Consider the following 14,837-nt stretch of genomic DNA (forward strand, 5'->3'; position numbering starts at 1 on the left):
TGATGGCGGGGGGCAGCAGCGGAAGCCCTTCGTTTTCTGATTGGTGTAGCCTTCATGGCGTCGAGTCATGATCCATGGATCCATCCATTGCAGATCGTCGTCCGAGCTAGTACTACTACCTATACCTAGCAGAGTAATGTGATGAATCATATCTTTGATTGGCAGCAGTGGTAACTTTAATTTTGTTTAGATCGGAAACGGACTCGCTGTTCTGATAATTGTTTCCTTGCTTTTAATATGCTCTATAGCTACTGAATTATTTAGTGTTCAAAGTTCAAACGCCGAGCTGAGCAAGCGATATGATCCTTGTTTAAGCTACTCCGTTAGCTCGCTCGGTGTAGATGGCAGACCGAGTTGAATTTCTGCTAGTTCCATCCACATCATCAGTAGGAGGTTTTTGTCTACATGATCATCAGAACTAGGTCTTTTCATAATTTTGCTGCAGAACTGAGGCTTCTCGCCCATAGTCTTCTCAGCATAGCAAAATTTCTTAGGGCTCAAAATATTGTAATTTCATCCTAGTTCAAGTAAATCACTAGGTTGTTCACCAAATCTACCACAAAAAAACATTATTAATGTCTGCGGTAACTCTAATGTGATCAATAAGAGATTTCTCTGACAACTAGTAACTCTTTTTTTTAGAAAGACAACTAGTAACTCTTCTGATGGATCATCTAACCGTACGAGACCATGTGTCTGTCTCATATTGATCTATCAAACATGTCCACTTTGCTATCTATGTAAGATTAGGTCGAAACATGCCTACGAAAAAAAATCGAAACTTTCCACTTTTGGCTTGACCGTAGAATGTTAACCTAGTTAGAACTAGTCGAAAATTAAGGTCTATATTAGAAGTCATGCTTTTACTCATTTTCTTTTTAAGGGGTTATTCTTACTTAATTGAAAAATATCCAATTACTTTTGGGCCGTGTTGTTTATTTGTTTCAGTTCTTTTAAATAAAGTTTCTCAATCAGTTGCAAAACTATGTTGTTGAAAGAAAATTTTCTGTTTCTATGTTGTTCTGTCGCGCTGCTACAGATGGTCGGGGTTCGTCAGACTGCCCGGAAGAGCACCAGTGGACCGCCCCGTCAGATCCAGCACCCTCAGGAGCCGGCTTGACCGTAGAATGTTAACCTAGTTAGAACTAGTCGAAAATTAAGGTCTATATTAGAAGTCACGCTTTTACTCGTTTTCTTTTTAAGGGGTTATTCTTACTTGCTTAATTGAAAAAATATCCAATTACTTTTGGGCCATGTTGTTTATTTGTTTCAGTTCTTTTAAGTAAAGTTTCTCAATCAGTTGCAAAACTATGTTGTTAAAAGAAAATTTTCTGTTTCTATGTTGTTCTGTCGTGCTGCTACAAATGGTCGGGGTTCGTCAGACTGCCCGGAAGAGCACCCGTGGATATGACGGGGCGGTCCACGGGTGCTCTTCCGGGCAGTTTGACGAGCCCTGGCCATCTGTAGCAGCGCGATAGAACAACATAGAAACAGAAAATTTTCTTTTAATAAAAGAGTTTTGCAGCTGATTGAGAAACTTTATTTAAAAGAACTGAAACAAATAAACAACGCACCCAAAAGTAATTGAATAATTTTTTTTCAATTAAGCAAATAAGAACAGCCCCTTAAAAAGAAAATGAGTAAAAACATGGCTTGGACCTTAGTTTCCGACCAGTTCTAACTAAGCTAACGTCCTACGGTCAAGCCAATAGTGGAAAGTTTCGATTTTTCTTTTTTTGTGGGCATGTTTGGACCTAATCTTACATAGATAGCAAAGTGGACATGTTTGATAGATCAATATGAGACAACACATGGTCTCGTACGGTTAGATGATCCATCAGAAGAGTTACTAGTTGTCTTTCTAAAAAGAAAGGAGCTACTTGTTGTAAGAGAAATCTCTTATTGATCACATTAGAGTTAACATCACCGCAGACATTAATAATGTGTTTTTGTGGTAGATTGGGTGAACAACCTAGAGTGTGTTTAGTTGGTGAAAAAGTTTGGGTTTTGTCACTGTAGCACATTTCGCTGTTACTTGGCAAATAATATCCAATTATGGACTAATTAGGCTTAAAAGATTCATCTCGTGATAATCAGTTAGACTGTGTAATTAGTTATTTTTTCAACTGCATTAATACTTCATGCATGTTTTCGAAGATTCGATGTGACAGGTACTATGCAATTTTTTTGGGAAACTAAACAGGACCCTAGTAATGTACTTGAACTAGGATGAAGTTACAATATTTTGAGCCCAAAGAAATTCTCAAGACTGTGGGCGAGAAGCCTCAGTTCTGCAGCAAAATTATGAAAAGACCTAGTTTTGATGATCATGTAGATAAAAACCTCCTACTGATGATGTGGATGGAACTAGCAGAAATTTAACTCGGTCCGCCTAGTTAGAACTTTCTATTTGAACAGTGCCATAGTCGATGGCTCCACGCTCCTCCGGCTACAGATATGATCACTGCCACAGCATACCGATAATCATTGTCTCCTCACTAACCGCCATTGCTCCTTTTTTTTTTGAAGAAGTATGTCCTCTCCGCTCGAGATGAACTGAACGGATGGGGCAGGGAAATCTACTCATCGTTGGATGTCAGATGTTGATGCGGCAGGATTGGACTGCTAACCACATGAAATTTTTAGGAAGCCAACAATGCAATTTGATAGTACTGAGGCTCGAATAACAGGGCAGGAATAATTTAAGGACCGTTGGAGAATTTTACTCGTAAAAGATATTTAAAATATGATTTTTTCGAGACTACGCAACACTACTATATGTTGTAGTTTTAAAGAATATTTAAAATATAAAATCTTCAAACTACGCAACGTTATATTTTGCAGTTATAACTTTTCTCTATCGAGAGCTGACCTGGTTGTTTTTTTTACGCTTGGTTGTTGAACATTGCCTTTCTAAGACCGAACATTGTTGCTTATTTATGGACGTTTTTCCATGGGACGCTCCGTCGCAACATTGAAATAATACATGCAACATAAAAAAATATAGATGTGACATCGAAAAATATGTGAAGAAACTAATTAATTCATTTGACTCTCGGATACGAAAATTCTCGCCGCAACATAAACACCATGTTTCATACAATATTTATCATGAAACATACAGAAATAACAGTTGCAACATTGAAAATCAATTATTGAAACATATGTTGGAGCGTCCGATTTTTCCCCATCTGCCGTCTGCATTTTAGTATTTCCGTATTTTCCCCCTTAAAACGGGAATAATGCGAATAATCTTAAAAAAGGAAGTGTTATGTATTTTGGGCTCTTCTCCTCCCTCCTCCATCCACACCACACGAGTCCCAGTCCTGCAGCCTCCACTCTCCAGGCTCGGCTGCCCCTCCCCTCCCTTGCAGGCAGGCTTGCAGCCCCGTCCACCGTCCTCCCGTCCCCTTCTCCCTCCTAGCCTCCTCCTAGGGCAGGGCGGGGCAGGGCCGCCGCCGGACAGGGTAGGGTTTCGCGTTCCTCCGTGCCCATCCTTTCCCACCCGCATCCCGCACCCGCCATGGCCGATCCCGACGAGCTCGGCCGGCGGCTCGCCGCGGTTGGCGTCTCCGAACCTCCTGCCGCCGCGGCCGCGCTGGAGAGCAGCAACAACAACCTCTTCCAGGTGATGCGCGCCGTGGAGGACGCGGAGGCCACCATCCGCCAGCAGGTACCCCATTCTCTCCTGAACGAATGCCCCGCTGCCGAGTGATGGATTCAGCCGAGTGACGCCCACACTTCTCCCCTTCTCATCTTCAGCTGGAGGAGAACAGCCGGTTGAAGGACGAGCTGATGCTCAAGACGCAGGAGCTCCACAGAATTGTAAGCCCTTCTACTCGCGCCCGATCCAAATCCCCCCACTCCAAGGCACAACTGTCACTGTCTATGCTGTCTGCACGAACAAAACACTATTGCTGCACTGCAGCAGAGGATTCCCTTTTGATCACAACTTCTTTATTATGCGTTATGATGCCATGCTTCTAACAGCTTTTCACCTGTGCCCAAACCAGAGGTCAGAAGCCACAAACACAAACCAAACCTCTTCTGCTGGGATCCATCAGGATCGCACCCTCGACGCCCACACAAACACATTCTCCGGTGCTCCGCTTGGGACCGCAGAGGCCTTCAAATGGGGATTTGGGGAGCCCATGCTGCAGGATGCCACGAGGCACAAGTACCTCGAGGCCGCCCAGTCTAATGGAATTCACCGGAAATTATCGGGGGACCAGAGCGCTGCTGATAGTGCTTTCCCATCACAGCTATCTACTCCTTCGTCTCGTTCCCTCTCACCAACTAGGTGCACTCCAAATCCAACCTTTCTAATAAATGCATTACATTTTCTTTCTTTACCGTGACCAACACTTTCCTTGCAGGCACCGCAAAGAACCAGACTATGATTCAAGGTTCAACTTATCTGGACAAGGTGCACTGCCTGTTTCAGAGCTCAACTCAAACGTCATGTGGAAGCAGGTATCAGCTATTTGCTTTTGTCTGTCCTTGCCATTTATTTCTATTCACTGTTGATGAAGTTATTTCCTTCCTCAGGATCTTCTTGCTAAGGTTAAAGAACATGAGGAGGAGATTGCACAACTGAGAAGGCACCTTTCTGATTACTCTGTGAAGGTGACTATAGATAATCTTTTCCCCATATGTTCCTTCTTCAATCTTTGAATCGTATCGCTTTTAACAGGAAGCCCAAATACTTAATGAGAAACATGTCTTGGAGAAACGCATTGCATATATGCGCATGGTAAGCAAAATTCTTTTTGGTCTTATCAGGCACTAACTACTATCTTGGAGTGCACGAACCTATGTTTGAATTGTTTCCTTCTTTTTTTTTTGTTAGGCATTCGATCAGCAGCAGCAAGATTTGGTTGATGCTGCATCGAAAGCTTTGTCTTACAGACAAGACATTATTGAAGAAAACATCCGTCTGACATATGCATTGCAGGTAACTTCTTTTAACCAGGCTATTGTATCATCTCCTAAACTTCTAGAGCCATTACTTTCCTCATTTGCTTGCTTTTACCCCCAAGATTCACTTGTAATCAATTCATTTTTCATTGTATTTTTCTTTTTGTATATCTTTAGTTTTTGCAGTAGCTGCAGCATTCATATAATCATATTACTGAATGAACGTCCTTTCTGATTTACGAAGCAACTAGATTCAGTGTTTGCAGGACTGATTTCTGTTAAAATCACTCCATTATCAGGGTCATTCTTACTTATTCCATTTGCATAAGCTAGACGTGTATGATGCATATAATTTTCTTCTTCAAACCCCATTGCCTGGATTTGGCAAAGCAAAATGAAGAACACTGAATTCTACTTTATTCTACAGGCAGCGCATCAAGAGAGATCAACATTCGTATCTTCTTTATTACCTCTTTTGTCAGAATATAACCTTCAGCCTTCTGTTCTTGATGCTCAATCCATTGTCAGCAATCTGAAGGTATGTACTGTTATTATTAGTTGCTTGTTTGGCATTAATTAAATACCATCTTTTCCACCAAGTGAGCTTACACGTGGCGAGCTGGGGAGCTTCTTTGTATGTTGTGCATGGGAAAATTTACTTGGCTTAGTTGGATATGTCATTCATACTGAGAAGAAGCTAAACTACCATCGTAGTGATGCTGATGCCACACTTACTGGGAGTCTTGAACTATCTTCTAATTTTAGATATATAGTTTCATTGCTACAGAAGAGAGAAATAATTAACATAATGGTTGTGAAGAAATCAAGAACCAAAGTAAATGAACTCCCTTGATTTTTCTTATTCCTTGCTTGTTTGAAGCAGGCACTCTTAGTTAACCTTTCTTATTCCTTGCTTGGTTGCTTGGCTTAAGTAACCTTTCATTTTCATCTTGTAGGTTCTGTTTAAGCATTTGCAAGAAAAGCTTATTATTACTGAGGTGAGTCACATACGTCCTTATTTATATGTAGTTCAAACTAGAGCTATGGCTAGTTATGCTTGGCAAGTGTATCACAGAAACTTGGATGTTGTAGGAGAAACTGAAGGAATCACAATACCAAATTACTCCATGGCGCGCTGAATCTTCAAATAATACAAGTGCTGCTGCACAGTCACCTTCTCATCCTCCTGGAAATGCATTGGTTGCTTCTATATGGCACTACCCTTTTCGTCATATACTCTTGGAATTCATGCATGATTCCATAATCTAACTTTTCACATTCCCAGGTCAAAGCCAACCTTGACATTGTGCCCCAGCAAGCATATTCCCATGTTCAGTCTCCAGCTTCTTCTCCTGTTCGAACCAGACGTGACTGGGATTTGTTAGGGCATGAAAACCGTCAGGCCATTCCAAGTGAGGTTGCCACAACAAGTGCAGAGCATGATAGCATTGGAAGGACCTCACCTTCAACCAGGTTGCCAGTGGTTATTTCTACAATTCAATTGGATTGCTTTTAGCTATTTTCTGCGATTGAACAATTATTTGTTTTTTAAGGAAATACAGTAGGGGAGACCCCTACTGTGCTAGACATAAATTAGGGAGAAAGGAGAAAAACAAAACGACTTTTTTTTGGACGCGTATATTGTAGTTACTCCCCTGTTCTTTTTTGTCTGACATCTTTGGCTTCTCATAGTCTTCTAGGCATGACTTGCCCAGCACTTACAATTTATATCAATATACTATAATAAATCTATGTTTTATTGAACCATTTCTAAACTTATGATTTTTAACATAGTACTATATTACTATTTTATTTTGTTATTATCTTTTTCTTTATTTCTCTTTGCTACATGTGGCTCTTCCCCAGACCCCGTGCAGTGCGGGAAGCCTAGGGCATTGGGTATGCCCTTTTTTCTCTTTGCTACATGTGGCTCTTTTGTTGGGTTCCAGGGACTGAAGTCTTTGTTGTTGTACTCATGGTCAAGGTTTTGTTAAAAATAGAAGAAGAATGGAGGGTGCAAACTGGTTGTTTAGAACATTAGATATGGTGGTCTCCAAGTGTTGAGAAGTGAAAAAGTGAAAGATTGCTTAAGCCCCATACTTGCAAAGAAGCAAAATGTTCTTGTCCTCGGGCTTTAGCACAGGAACATCAATTAGAATTTTCTTGGGAAAAAACTTTTGATGTTCCTCGCTTCTAATGTTCTGCAGCAACCACAATATGAAGGATGTTCCTCAAGGAACTGAACATGATTCTCGTGTTGTTCGATTTAACATTGAATCCAAGGATCAAAACCCATCATTCAAGGACCTTATTAGGAGTGATGCCTCAGAAAATCTGGAGGGAACCGAAGCCCAAATTCCACAAGAATCTTCTGCACAATGGGATACTGAAGTCTCACCAAATTTGGCATCTGGCCTTGATGATGCAAATCCGCCATACCCTTATCTTCCTACTGTCCTTGAGGAGCCCAGTTCTTCTTTTTCTGAAGGTGTTGCATCTTAAAATTTGTGGATCCAGCCTACCATATTACCTCAGATCTGATGGCAAACAACATTTTTATGGATCGGCAGTTGCTGAGGATGATCCACTTCCAGCCATAGATGGACTGCGAAACACAGGTGAGGCCTTTCCTGGAAGAGAACTTCAAGCAAGTGGGTGCTCCATTAATGGGACTACAAGCTGTAATTTCGAGGTGTGCTATATTGGCTTTGCCATCTATGCTCTAAATATTCCAAATTCTTCTATATTCAGGAACCTTTTCGGTTTCATATTTTCACCATAATCTGCGTTTTTGCATATTTTTTTTGTGCTGCAGTGGGTACGCCATTTGGATGATGGATCAGTACATTTCATAGAAGGTACCTTGAGATGCAAGAAAGAAGTTCAATGCTTGATAGCTCATGGCATTTTTGTTTCATTTTGGATATACTTTTAAAATTTTGGAATTGACATTTTTATTCGTTGGTGAAGGTGCACGGCAGCCCACCTATCTAGTAACCGCTGATGATGTGGACTCTGTATTAGCGATTGAAGTCCAGCCTCTGGATGACAGAAAAAGAAAGGTATATCTTATCAACATATGCTGGCCATGCTTAAACAGCACTTTTTGAGTCTTACAATTTTTTTTTTTGGATTCAATAGCTTAGTCAATTTTTGCTTTCTTCTTGGATATTAGATGATGGGTACCTGTCTGCTGTGATATTGGCTTCACACTAGTGACTCCTATTCTATAATTATACTGAGAAGTAAATGGATAAAAATACTGTCCATTTGCTGAAAACCCCAACCACAGTTCTTTTTTTATATTTAAATTTGCAATAACTGAAAGGTGGCAAGGGCTGTGATTAAATTAATGTGGTATGTTTTCTTTATTGGTCAGAAAAAATATGTAAAAGGAGAGCAACTATATTGTTTGGCAAAAACATACAGGTTTGCTTTTTGTTAGAATTCACACTGCTCATTAGTAGTAAGCTGGCTGAGTGCTGACAAAGTTGATGGTTTGAAAACTATAACATGAATGATTATTACTGCAAGTTGGATGGAAAATACTTGGTTTATCGAAAAATCTTTTTTTCTTGTTGCAGGGGGAGATTGTGAAGGTTTATGCTAATGATCAAAGAAAAATTACATGTGGTGAGTTTTCTAAGATGATTCGTTCTTTTAGTAGGGACACCATTTTTTTCTTCTTTTAGTTGCCCCTCACACGTCTTAAAAACGATTGGGTATCTGGGCTCCTTAATAAAATTGCCAGAATAATGTGAAGTCTGGTATGTTTGTTTGTAACAACAGTAAGAGAGAATAATCATATCATGTTATGGTGTACAGGGGTAAAAGTTTTTTTTCCTATTTGATATATCTCAGTACTTGAATAACCCATATTTGTGCAGATCCTGAAACCAAGGAGCTTATCAAGAAAATTCTTTCTACTGGGCATGTGTCTTATGAAGTTTTGTTACCTGTACGCCCAAATTCTTCTCAAATAGTCTGCCGAAAGCACTCTTGCTACACATTTCCAATGTCATATAACCATGCAAACATCAAACTGTTTTGCAGGTTAGATTTTTAGATATGTGGGAACCCGCTGTCTTGGCAATAAAGAGGGAAGGTTACAGCATTAAGTGTAATGGACAGCGTGGTGTTGTCGTTACAGAGAAATTCCAGCAAGCCATGGCTGTATGGTTTCCAAAATAACTGTCTTTAAAATTACTCTGTTTGTGTGGTACTCTGTTTTTCGAATAAAATTGTCTTGGGATTTGGGACCAACATTTTATGTTTTTTTACCAGCATTACCTTCGCCAATGCTTAAATTAGTTGCATGAACTTGTATGAGTAGGTGTGTCATCTCAAGCGCTTTCATCATGGTGAATTCAGTAGGTGTAGCAATATTTATGCTGAAAGGTGTTCTAAGGTGCATTCCTCTTTCTAGGGAAATTTAAGGTTCATCGTGGAAACCACAATTATTATAAGCTGCATTCTACTGTGAAAGGAAATAGTATTTGTTAGTTTTTCTTATATATTTAGTAATCCAGGATCTAGATTCTCGAGGGTTGAGTGGACTTCTGTGTTCCATTCCTTTCTTAAATCTTAATATGTATAGTGATTTAGAACTCATCTTGTACAATTTCGCAGATCAATGTCCCATATGGCCGTCCTAATGAATTTTCAATTGTGTCTGCTGATGGTGCGGAGTACAATCTAAAGCCTGCAGAAAATGCCCCGTGAGTTTCATTCTGATCACTGGCACTATTTATTACATAGCAGTATATTGTAGTTTGTCTTTTGGTGCATCAATTTACTACTGAGAGCATATGTCAGAATCCATCGGCAGGACTTCCCCTGATGAATGCATGACATCTGTTATTCTTGTTACTTTTGCGTTTATCGTAGTTCTTTTGAAGTAATGGGCTATTTCATAATAATGGTATAACAGGGAGTTACTAACTGAAAAATTTTAAAAAATTGCAGATCACGAGATGCCATTGTTCTAATATTAAGGCTGTTCAGAATTAAGGTATAGGCCTGTTCCTCACTGAATTTTCAGGCTTATGATTTTCATTTGTAATGCATGGATGATGAGTTAGGAATGTGTCTATGTTTGACTGCAGGCCGTTGAGAAGAGTAAAGGAAGGAGAAAGGGCATATTCTTCAAGTAGCCTCTAGTAGTATTAGGTAGTGGCGTGGCAGGTTGTGTGTTTGTATTTACCTATGTTTTCACGTTATGTATGTAGAAGGAAAGTGTGAGTAGTTTACGTTGCATGCTTCTATGTGCCAGCCAGCATTTGTAAAGGTTCCATCCGATTCAATTCAATTCCATTCAATTGGCACCGTACCCAATTTTGTTTTGTTGTAAAAAGGGATGAATTCTTTTTTGAAAAACAAGAGGGATGGATTCAATCTTCAATCTGTGCATGCATCCCGTTTCAACGCTGCTCTGGCAGCCTAATCTCATCGGCACATAGCCACTGCCAGATTGTAGAACTCCATGGGTGTTGCCGTAAAGCAGAAGCAAATCAGATTAGACATCAGCAGGGATAATCTGGTGCCCTACATATACTAGATTCCTAGCAAAGTGGCACTTGATCATTGTGTCTGGCTGCGTGCTTCCATCCAATGATCCAATCATTCACTCTCTCCGATCCACTCCTCCAAGCAACTCATCGCCAAGAATGCTAGTTCAGTTACCTGTTTGTTGATTTTGGGAGAGGAAATCTGTCAAGTTCCTGCTCAAAGATGCGTGCTCCTTTGCTCATTGTTTTGCCCTTTTGGAGTAAAAAAAAAAACAAAGCACTTTGCAACTGTGACTGTGATCGGGCCTTTTGATCTTTGTGTTAGCGGTTGCAATGCAATCGGCGTCCGCGTGCAGAGCCAACTTAATGAGTGAGGGTGCGCCAGCAAAGCAGAGGGACCGGGCAAGTACCTTATCTTGTTGCCTTTGGATGACAATTGACAGGAATCTACATCGGAAGCAAAAGTGTAAATCAAACCATAGTGACGCACAGTTATTTTTTGTTTGGTGATGGTCCAACTCCAACCCAGCACACTCCGAGCCTACTCTGCAGTACAGCAGAGGGGCTCCGTCCCACTGACACGTGAGCCCCGGTCCGGCCAGCACCTCCAACCCCACAGCAGGAGAGAACAGATCACAGCACAGCACTGGTCCAAGTCCAACGACCGTCCAGCGGCCGGAGGAGAGGAGGAATCATATCGTCCCCGTCGTGGCGTCGTCCACTCCTCCAGCACCTCCTCCCACTGACCGCTGCCACTTCCATTCCGTTCCACTTGGGCACCTGGGTTGCCTTCTTCAACCTCCCTCTCATCTGGCATCTTTCCCCTCCCTTTCCGTTGGATTGGTAGATAGATTCATTGCTGTTCCCCCTGAACTGTAGACTGAGACTGAGGCTGGAAATGGACTTTGATTTCCGTTATGAATGGAAATGAAATGAAATCTCCACTCCACTGATCGATCTTTCTGGCCGTTCCTCTTCCTTGGGAGAGAAGAGAGAGGAGAGAGGAGGGGGGAAAAGAGGCCGTCGAATTCTTGCATCGTCGTCTTCTCGCTTTGCTTGGCGTTGGTTCCACTTGCACACAATTCGATTTCTCTGGTGGCGTCCGCAAGTCAAGTCCACCTCGTCAAAGCAAGCAAACCTCTCTCTCTCTCTCTCTCTCTCTCTCTCTCTCTCTCTCTCTCTCCGGCCATCAGTCAGAGTCAAGCAAGCTCCCATTTTCCCCTTGCAGCGGCAGCCCTCCCTTTGCCATGTCCGGCACCACCACCGCGGCGGCGACGCAGCCCAAGCCCCACCACCTCCCAAAAGCCTGATTCATGGCCCCGGCCCCGGGCCCATCCCCGGCGCCCGGGTCCTCGCGGCCCACTGCCACACCGGCCGACGCCGCTGCCACTCCACCAGCCGCGGCGGCGCCCCCGCCCCGCCCCTCGGCGCCGCGCGCCGCCCCTCCGCCCTCACACTCGCAGGCTTCTCCACCTCCGAGGCCTACTGCCTCGCCGCCGCCCGCCCCGCCGCGGACGGTTGCTCCTCCTCCAAAGCCCGCGCCGCTCTCGCCCCCGCCAACGTCCCCGCCGCCGTCCGCCCCGCCGACGCCCTCGCTCTCACCGCCAAGAACGCATCCACCAGAGTCCCCGGCCCCTGCATCACCTCCTGCCGTCGCTCCGCCGCCCGTTCCGGTGCCATCAACACCGACTAGCCACAAGCCATTGCCTACGCCTGCTACCGCGGCTGATCCGGCCCGCCCCAGCACGAGCAAGAACTCAAGTTCCAACAGGCCGTCGAGCCCGGTTTCGCGGCACGAGAACCCACCTGGCTCCCCTGGCGGCCTTAATAATGGTGTCATTGTAGCCATCGCTGCTGTGCTTGCCATTCTTGTGCTTAGCCTCCTTGTCACAGCAGTTTGGTTCACGAACAAGCGCAAGAGGAAGAAGACTGATGGTTACAGGGCTGGTTTCATGTCGCCTACCTCGCCTTTTTCTTCGCAGCAACCTTCCGGTAATTTGTTTCTGCAGTTTGCTTAACACAGTATGCAATTCTGATGATAGCAATAGCAACACCGCCACTAATACTCATCTCCCACTTTCTTCAGGTGACTCGGCAAATGCAGGCTTGCCAATCGATCCATCTGTCCAGACCAGCTTGTCCAATGGTGCTGGGAGCCCCAGGCTGAATCAATGCTTGTCCGATATCAGCATGGGCAACTCCAGGTTCTTCTCATATGAGGAGCTGTATCAGATTACCGATGGTTTCTCAGCACATAAGCTTCTAGGGGAGGGAGGTTTTGGGTCTGTGTACAAGGGCCATCTGCCAGATGGCACAGATGTCGCCATTAAACGACTAAAGGATGGTGGCGGACAAGGGGAACGTGAGTTCCAGGCTGAAGTGGAGATAATTAGTCGGGTGCATCACCGTCATTTAGTTTCCCTTGTGGGATATTGCATTTCCAATAACCAAAGGTTACTTGTATATGACTTTGTGCCTAATAACACACTACATTACCATCTTCACGGTATGTTATAGCCTTTTTCTATATTTTTGCAAGAGCATTTCCATTTTTTGCCAGTAAAGCTGAATTGATCTTGCAATCACAGGACACAAAATGCCTGTGTTAGAATGGTCCACCAGAATTAAAATTGCTGCTGGTGCTGCTCGTGGAATTGCTTACCTACATGAAGATTGTAATGTTCCTTCCTACTTCTTGTCTTTGCAGTTTTCATTTCCAGCAATTTTCTGTGTTTTAATTGTTAAATCCTTCTTCCTTTATCGTTCTGCAGGCCATCCTAGGATAATTCATCGAGACATCAAGTCGTCAAACATTTTGTTGGATAACAACTTTGAGGCAAAGGTAACTACATTCCTTAAATGACCCTGATTTTTTTCTCAGTAACTATATTTAATTTCTGATTGAATGCTATCCATGAGTTCTAGGTTGCTGATTTTGGTCTTGCGAGATTGGCTTTGGATGCTGTAACCCATGTAACAACCCGTGTTATGGGCACATTTGGGTAAGTGAAGTGCTGTCATATTTCAAAGAGAAGATCAATATATGACATAATCATACAGAAATAATGTCTGGAATCTTTTCCCCCTCTCTTTCAGGTACATGGCTCCGGAGTATGCATCGAGTGGGAAATTGACTGAGAGATCAGACGTATTCTCTTTTGGTGTAGTTCTCTTAGAGCTTATTACTGGTAGAAAACCTGTTGATGCATCGAGACCACTGGGTGACGAGAGCCTCGTCGAGTGGGTGAGTGTCAGCTTTGAACTTATTGCTTAAAGCCTGGTGATGTCCCTATGGCACTTTTCGTACACTATGATTTTTGGTCGTTTCTGTTCTCAGCCAGCACAAGATTGTTCACTTTGATTTATATTCTAGAGCACGTCGGTAGTTTATTCAATTTTGGACTGAAAAGGACTCATTATACATGAATGGCGTAACCTAGGCATTATCTTGTGGATAGAGAATCGATCATGATGTCTGCAACAGCATAGTAGCTAGAGCTTGTCAATGTTTGAAGAATTGCTGCATGGTGGATATGCTTCATGCCTGCACCATTATTAATGTTTCTTTACAATTTACAACTGGGACATTTGTCGGTTGATTCCCCTTTCACAATTTATTTGCAGGCTAGGCCATTGCTTTCTCGAGCTCTTGATACAGGCAATTTGGAAGGGTTGGTTGACCACAGGCTTGAGAAGAAGTCGAATCAAGCGGAGATGTTCCGTATGATCGAGGCTGCTGCAGCCTGCATTCGGCACTCGGCATCAAGGAGGCCGAGAATGAGCCAGGTACCTAAAAGCAATTGTGTGGTTTTTGTGTAGGCTCATTCATGAATCCGATGATGACATTTGAAATGGTTTCGAATTCGGTTCAGGTGGTACGGGTTCTTGAAAGCTTGGCAGACATCGACCTAACAAATGGAGTTCAACCTGGGCAGAGCCAGCTTTTCAACGTGGCCAACACGGCGGAGATAAGGATGTTCCAGCGGATGGTGGCCGGCGCGCAGGATGATGACAGCTCCGACTTGAGCCTATACGGTTGGAGCAGAGGCACGGACGCCGACCCGAGTTCCAGGATCTTGTGATGATGGCCTTCTATGCTTTCTGACTGTCTGTAGTAACTCTTCAGTTCCCTAGTAGCGAATTTAGGTGATTGTACCGAGTGAAAGTGGTTCAATGACCAACCTTATATTCTTTAGGAAATCAAAGTGGTCTGTAGATTACACAGGTGAGAAGATAGTGCTTGTTCTCTTTGTTTTTGTATGATGGAAGATATTGATTGGTCACAGTTTATGCAGATTTTTTAGAAACTCAGAGACTTAAAACATTGTAGAGAAACGCATGGCAGCCAGGCCCAGGCAGGCATCTTTCAACTTGTTTGGTTGTCTGTTTCTGTGGTCTAGACAAGGACGTTTT

The 14,837-nt window shown here is 43.0% G+C and overlaps 2 protein-coding genes across 2 annotated transcripts; both read left to right on the top strand.

The window, feature by feature from the left end:
- The first annotated feature begins 3,288 nt into the window (after positions 1-3,288).
- On the top strand, positions 3,289-10,319 carry LOC120664373. Its single transcript, XM_039943561.1, has 21 exons — positions 3,289-3,673; positions 3,763-3,825; positions 4,014-4,300; positions 4,377-4,473; positions 4,549-4,626; positions 4,694-4,753; positions 4,850-4,954; positions 5,345-5,455; positions 5,874-5,915; positions 6,010-6,117; positions 6,203-6,390; positions 7,125-7,405; positions 7,488-7,609; positions 7,733-7,775; positions 7,888-7,979; positions 8,502-8,550; positions 8,805-8,875; positions 8,971-9,090; positions 9,547-9,635; positions 9,883-9,928; positions 10,023-10,319. Exons 1-21 carry the CDS (start codon positions 3,524-3,526, stop codon positions 10,068-10,070), a joined length of 2,250 nt encoding a protein of 749 aa, XP_039799495.1. The 5' UTR covers positions 3,289-3,523; the 3' UTR covers positions 10,071-10,319.
- Positions 10,320-11,089: 770 nt separating this feature from the next.
- On the top strand, positions 11,090-14,794 carry LOC120664374 (proline-rich receptor-like protein kinase PERK8). Its single transcript, XM_039943562.1, has 8 exons — positions 11,090-12,416; positions 12,511-12,930; positions 13,013-13,099; positions 13,196-13,266; positions 13,350-13,426; positions 13,521-13,668; positions 14,049-14,210; positions 14,297-14,794. Exons 1-8 carry the CDS (start codon positions 11,738-11,740, stop codon positions 14,504-14,506), a joined length of 1,854 nt encoding a protein of 617 aa, XP_039799496.1. The 5' UTR covers positions 11,090-11,737; the 3' UTR covers positions 14,507-14,794.
- The last annotated feature ends 43 nt before the right edge of the window (positions 14,795-14,837 follow it).

The sequence above is a fragment of the Panicum virgatum genome, chromosome 3N (genome assembly GCF_016808335.1).
Source record: "Panicum virgatum strain AP13 chromosome 3N, P.virgatum_v5, whole genome shotgun sequence".
NCBI lineage: Eukaryota > Viridiplantae > Streptophyta > Magnoliopsida > Poales > Poaceae > Panicum > Panicum virgatum.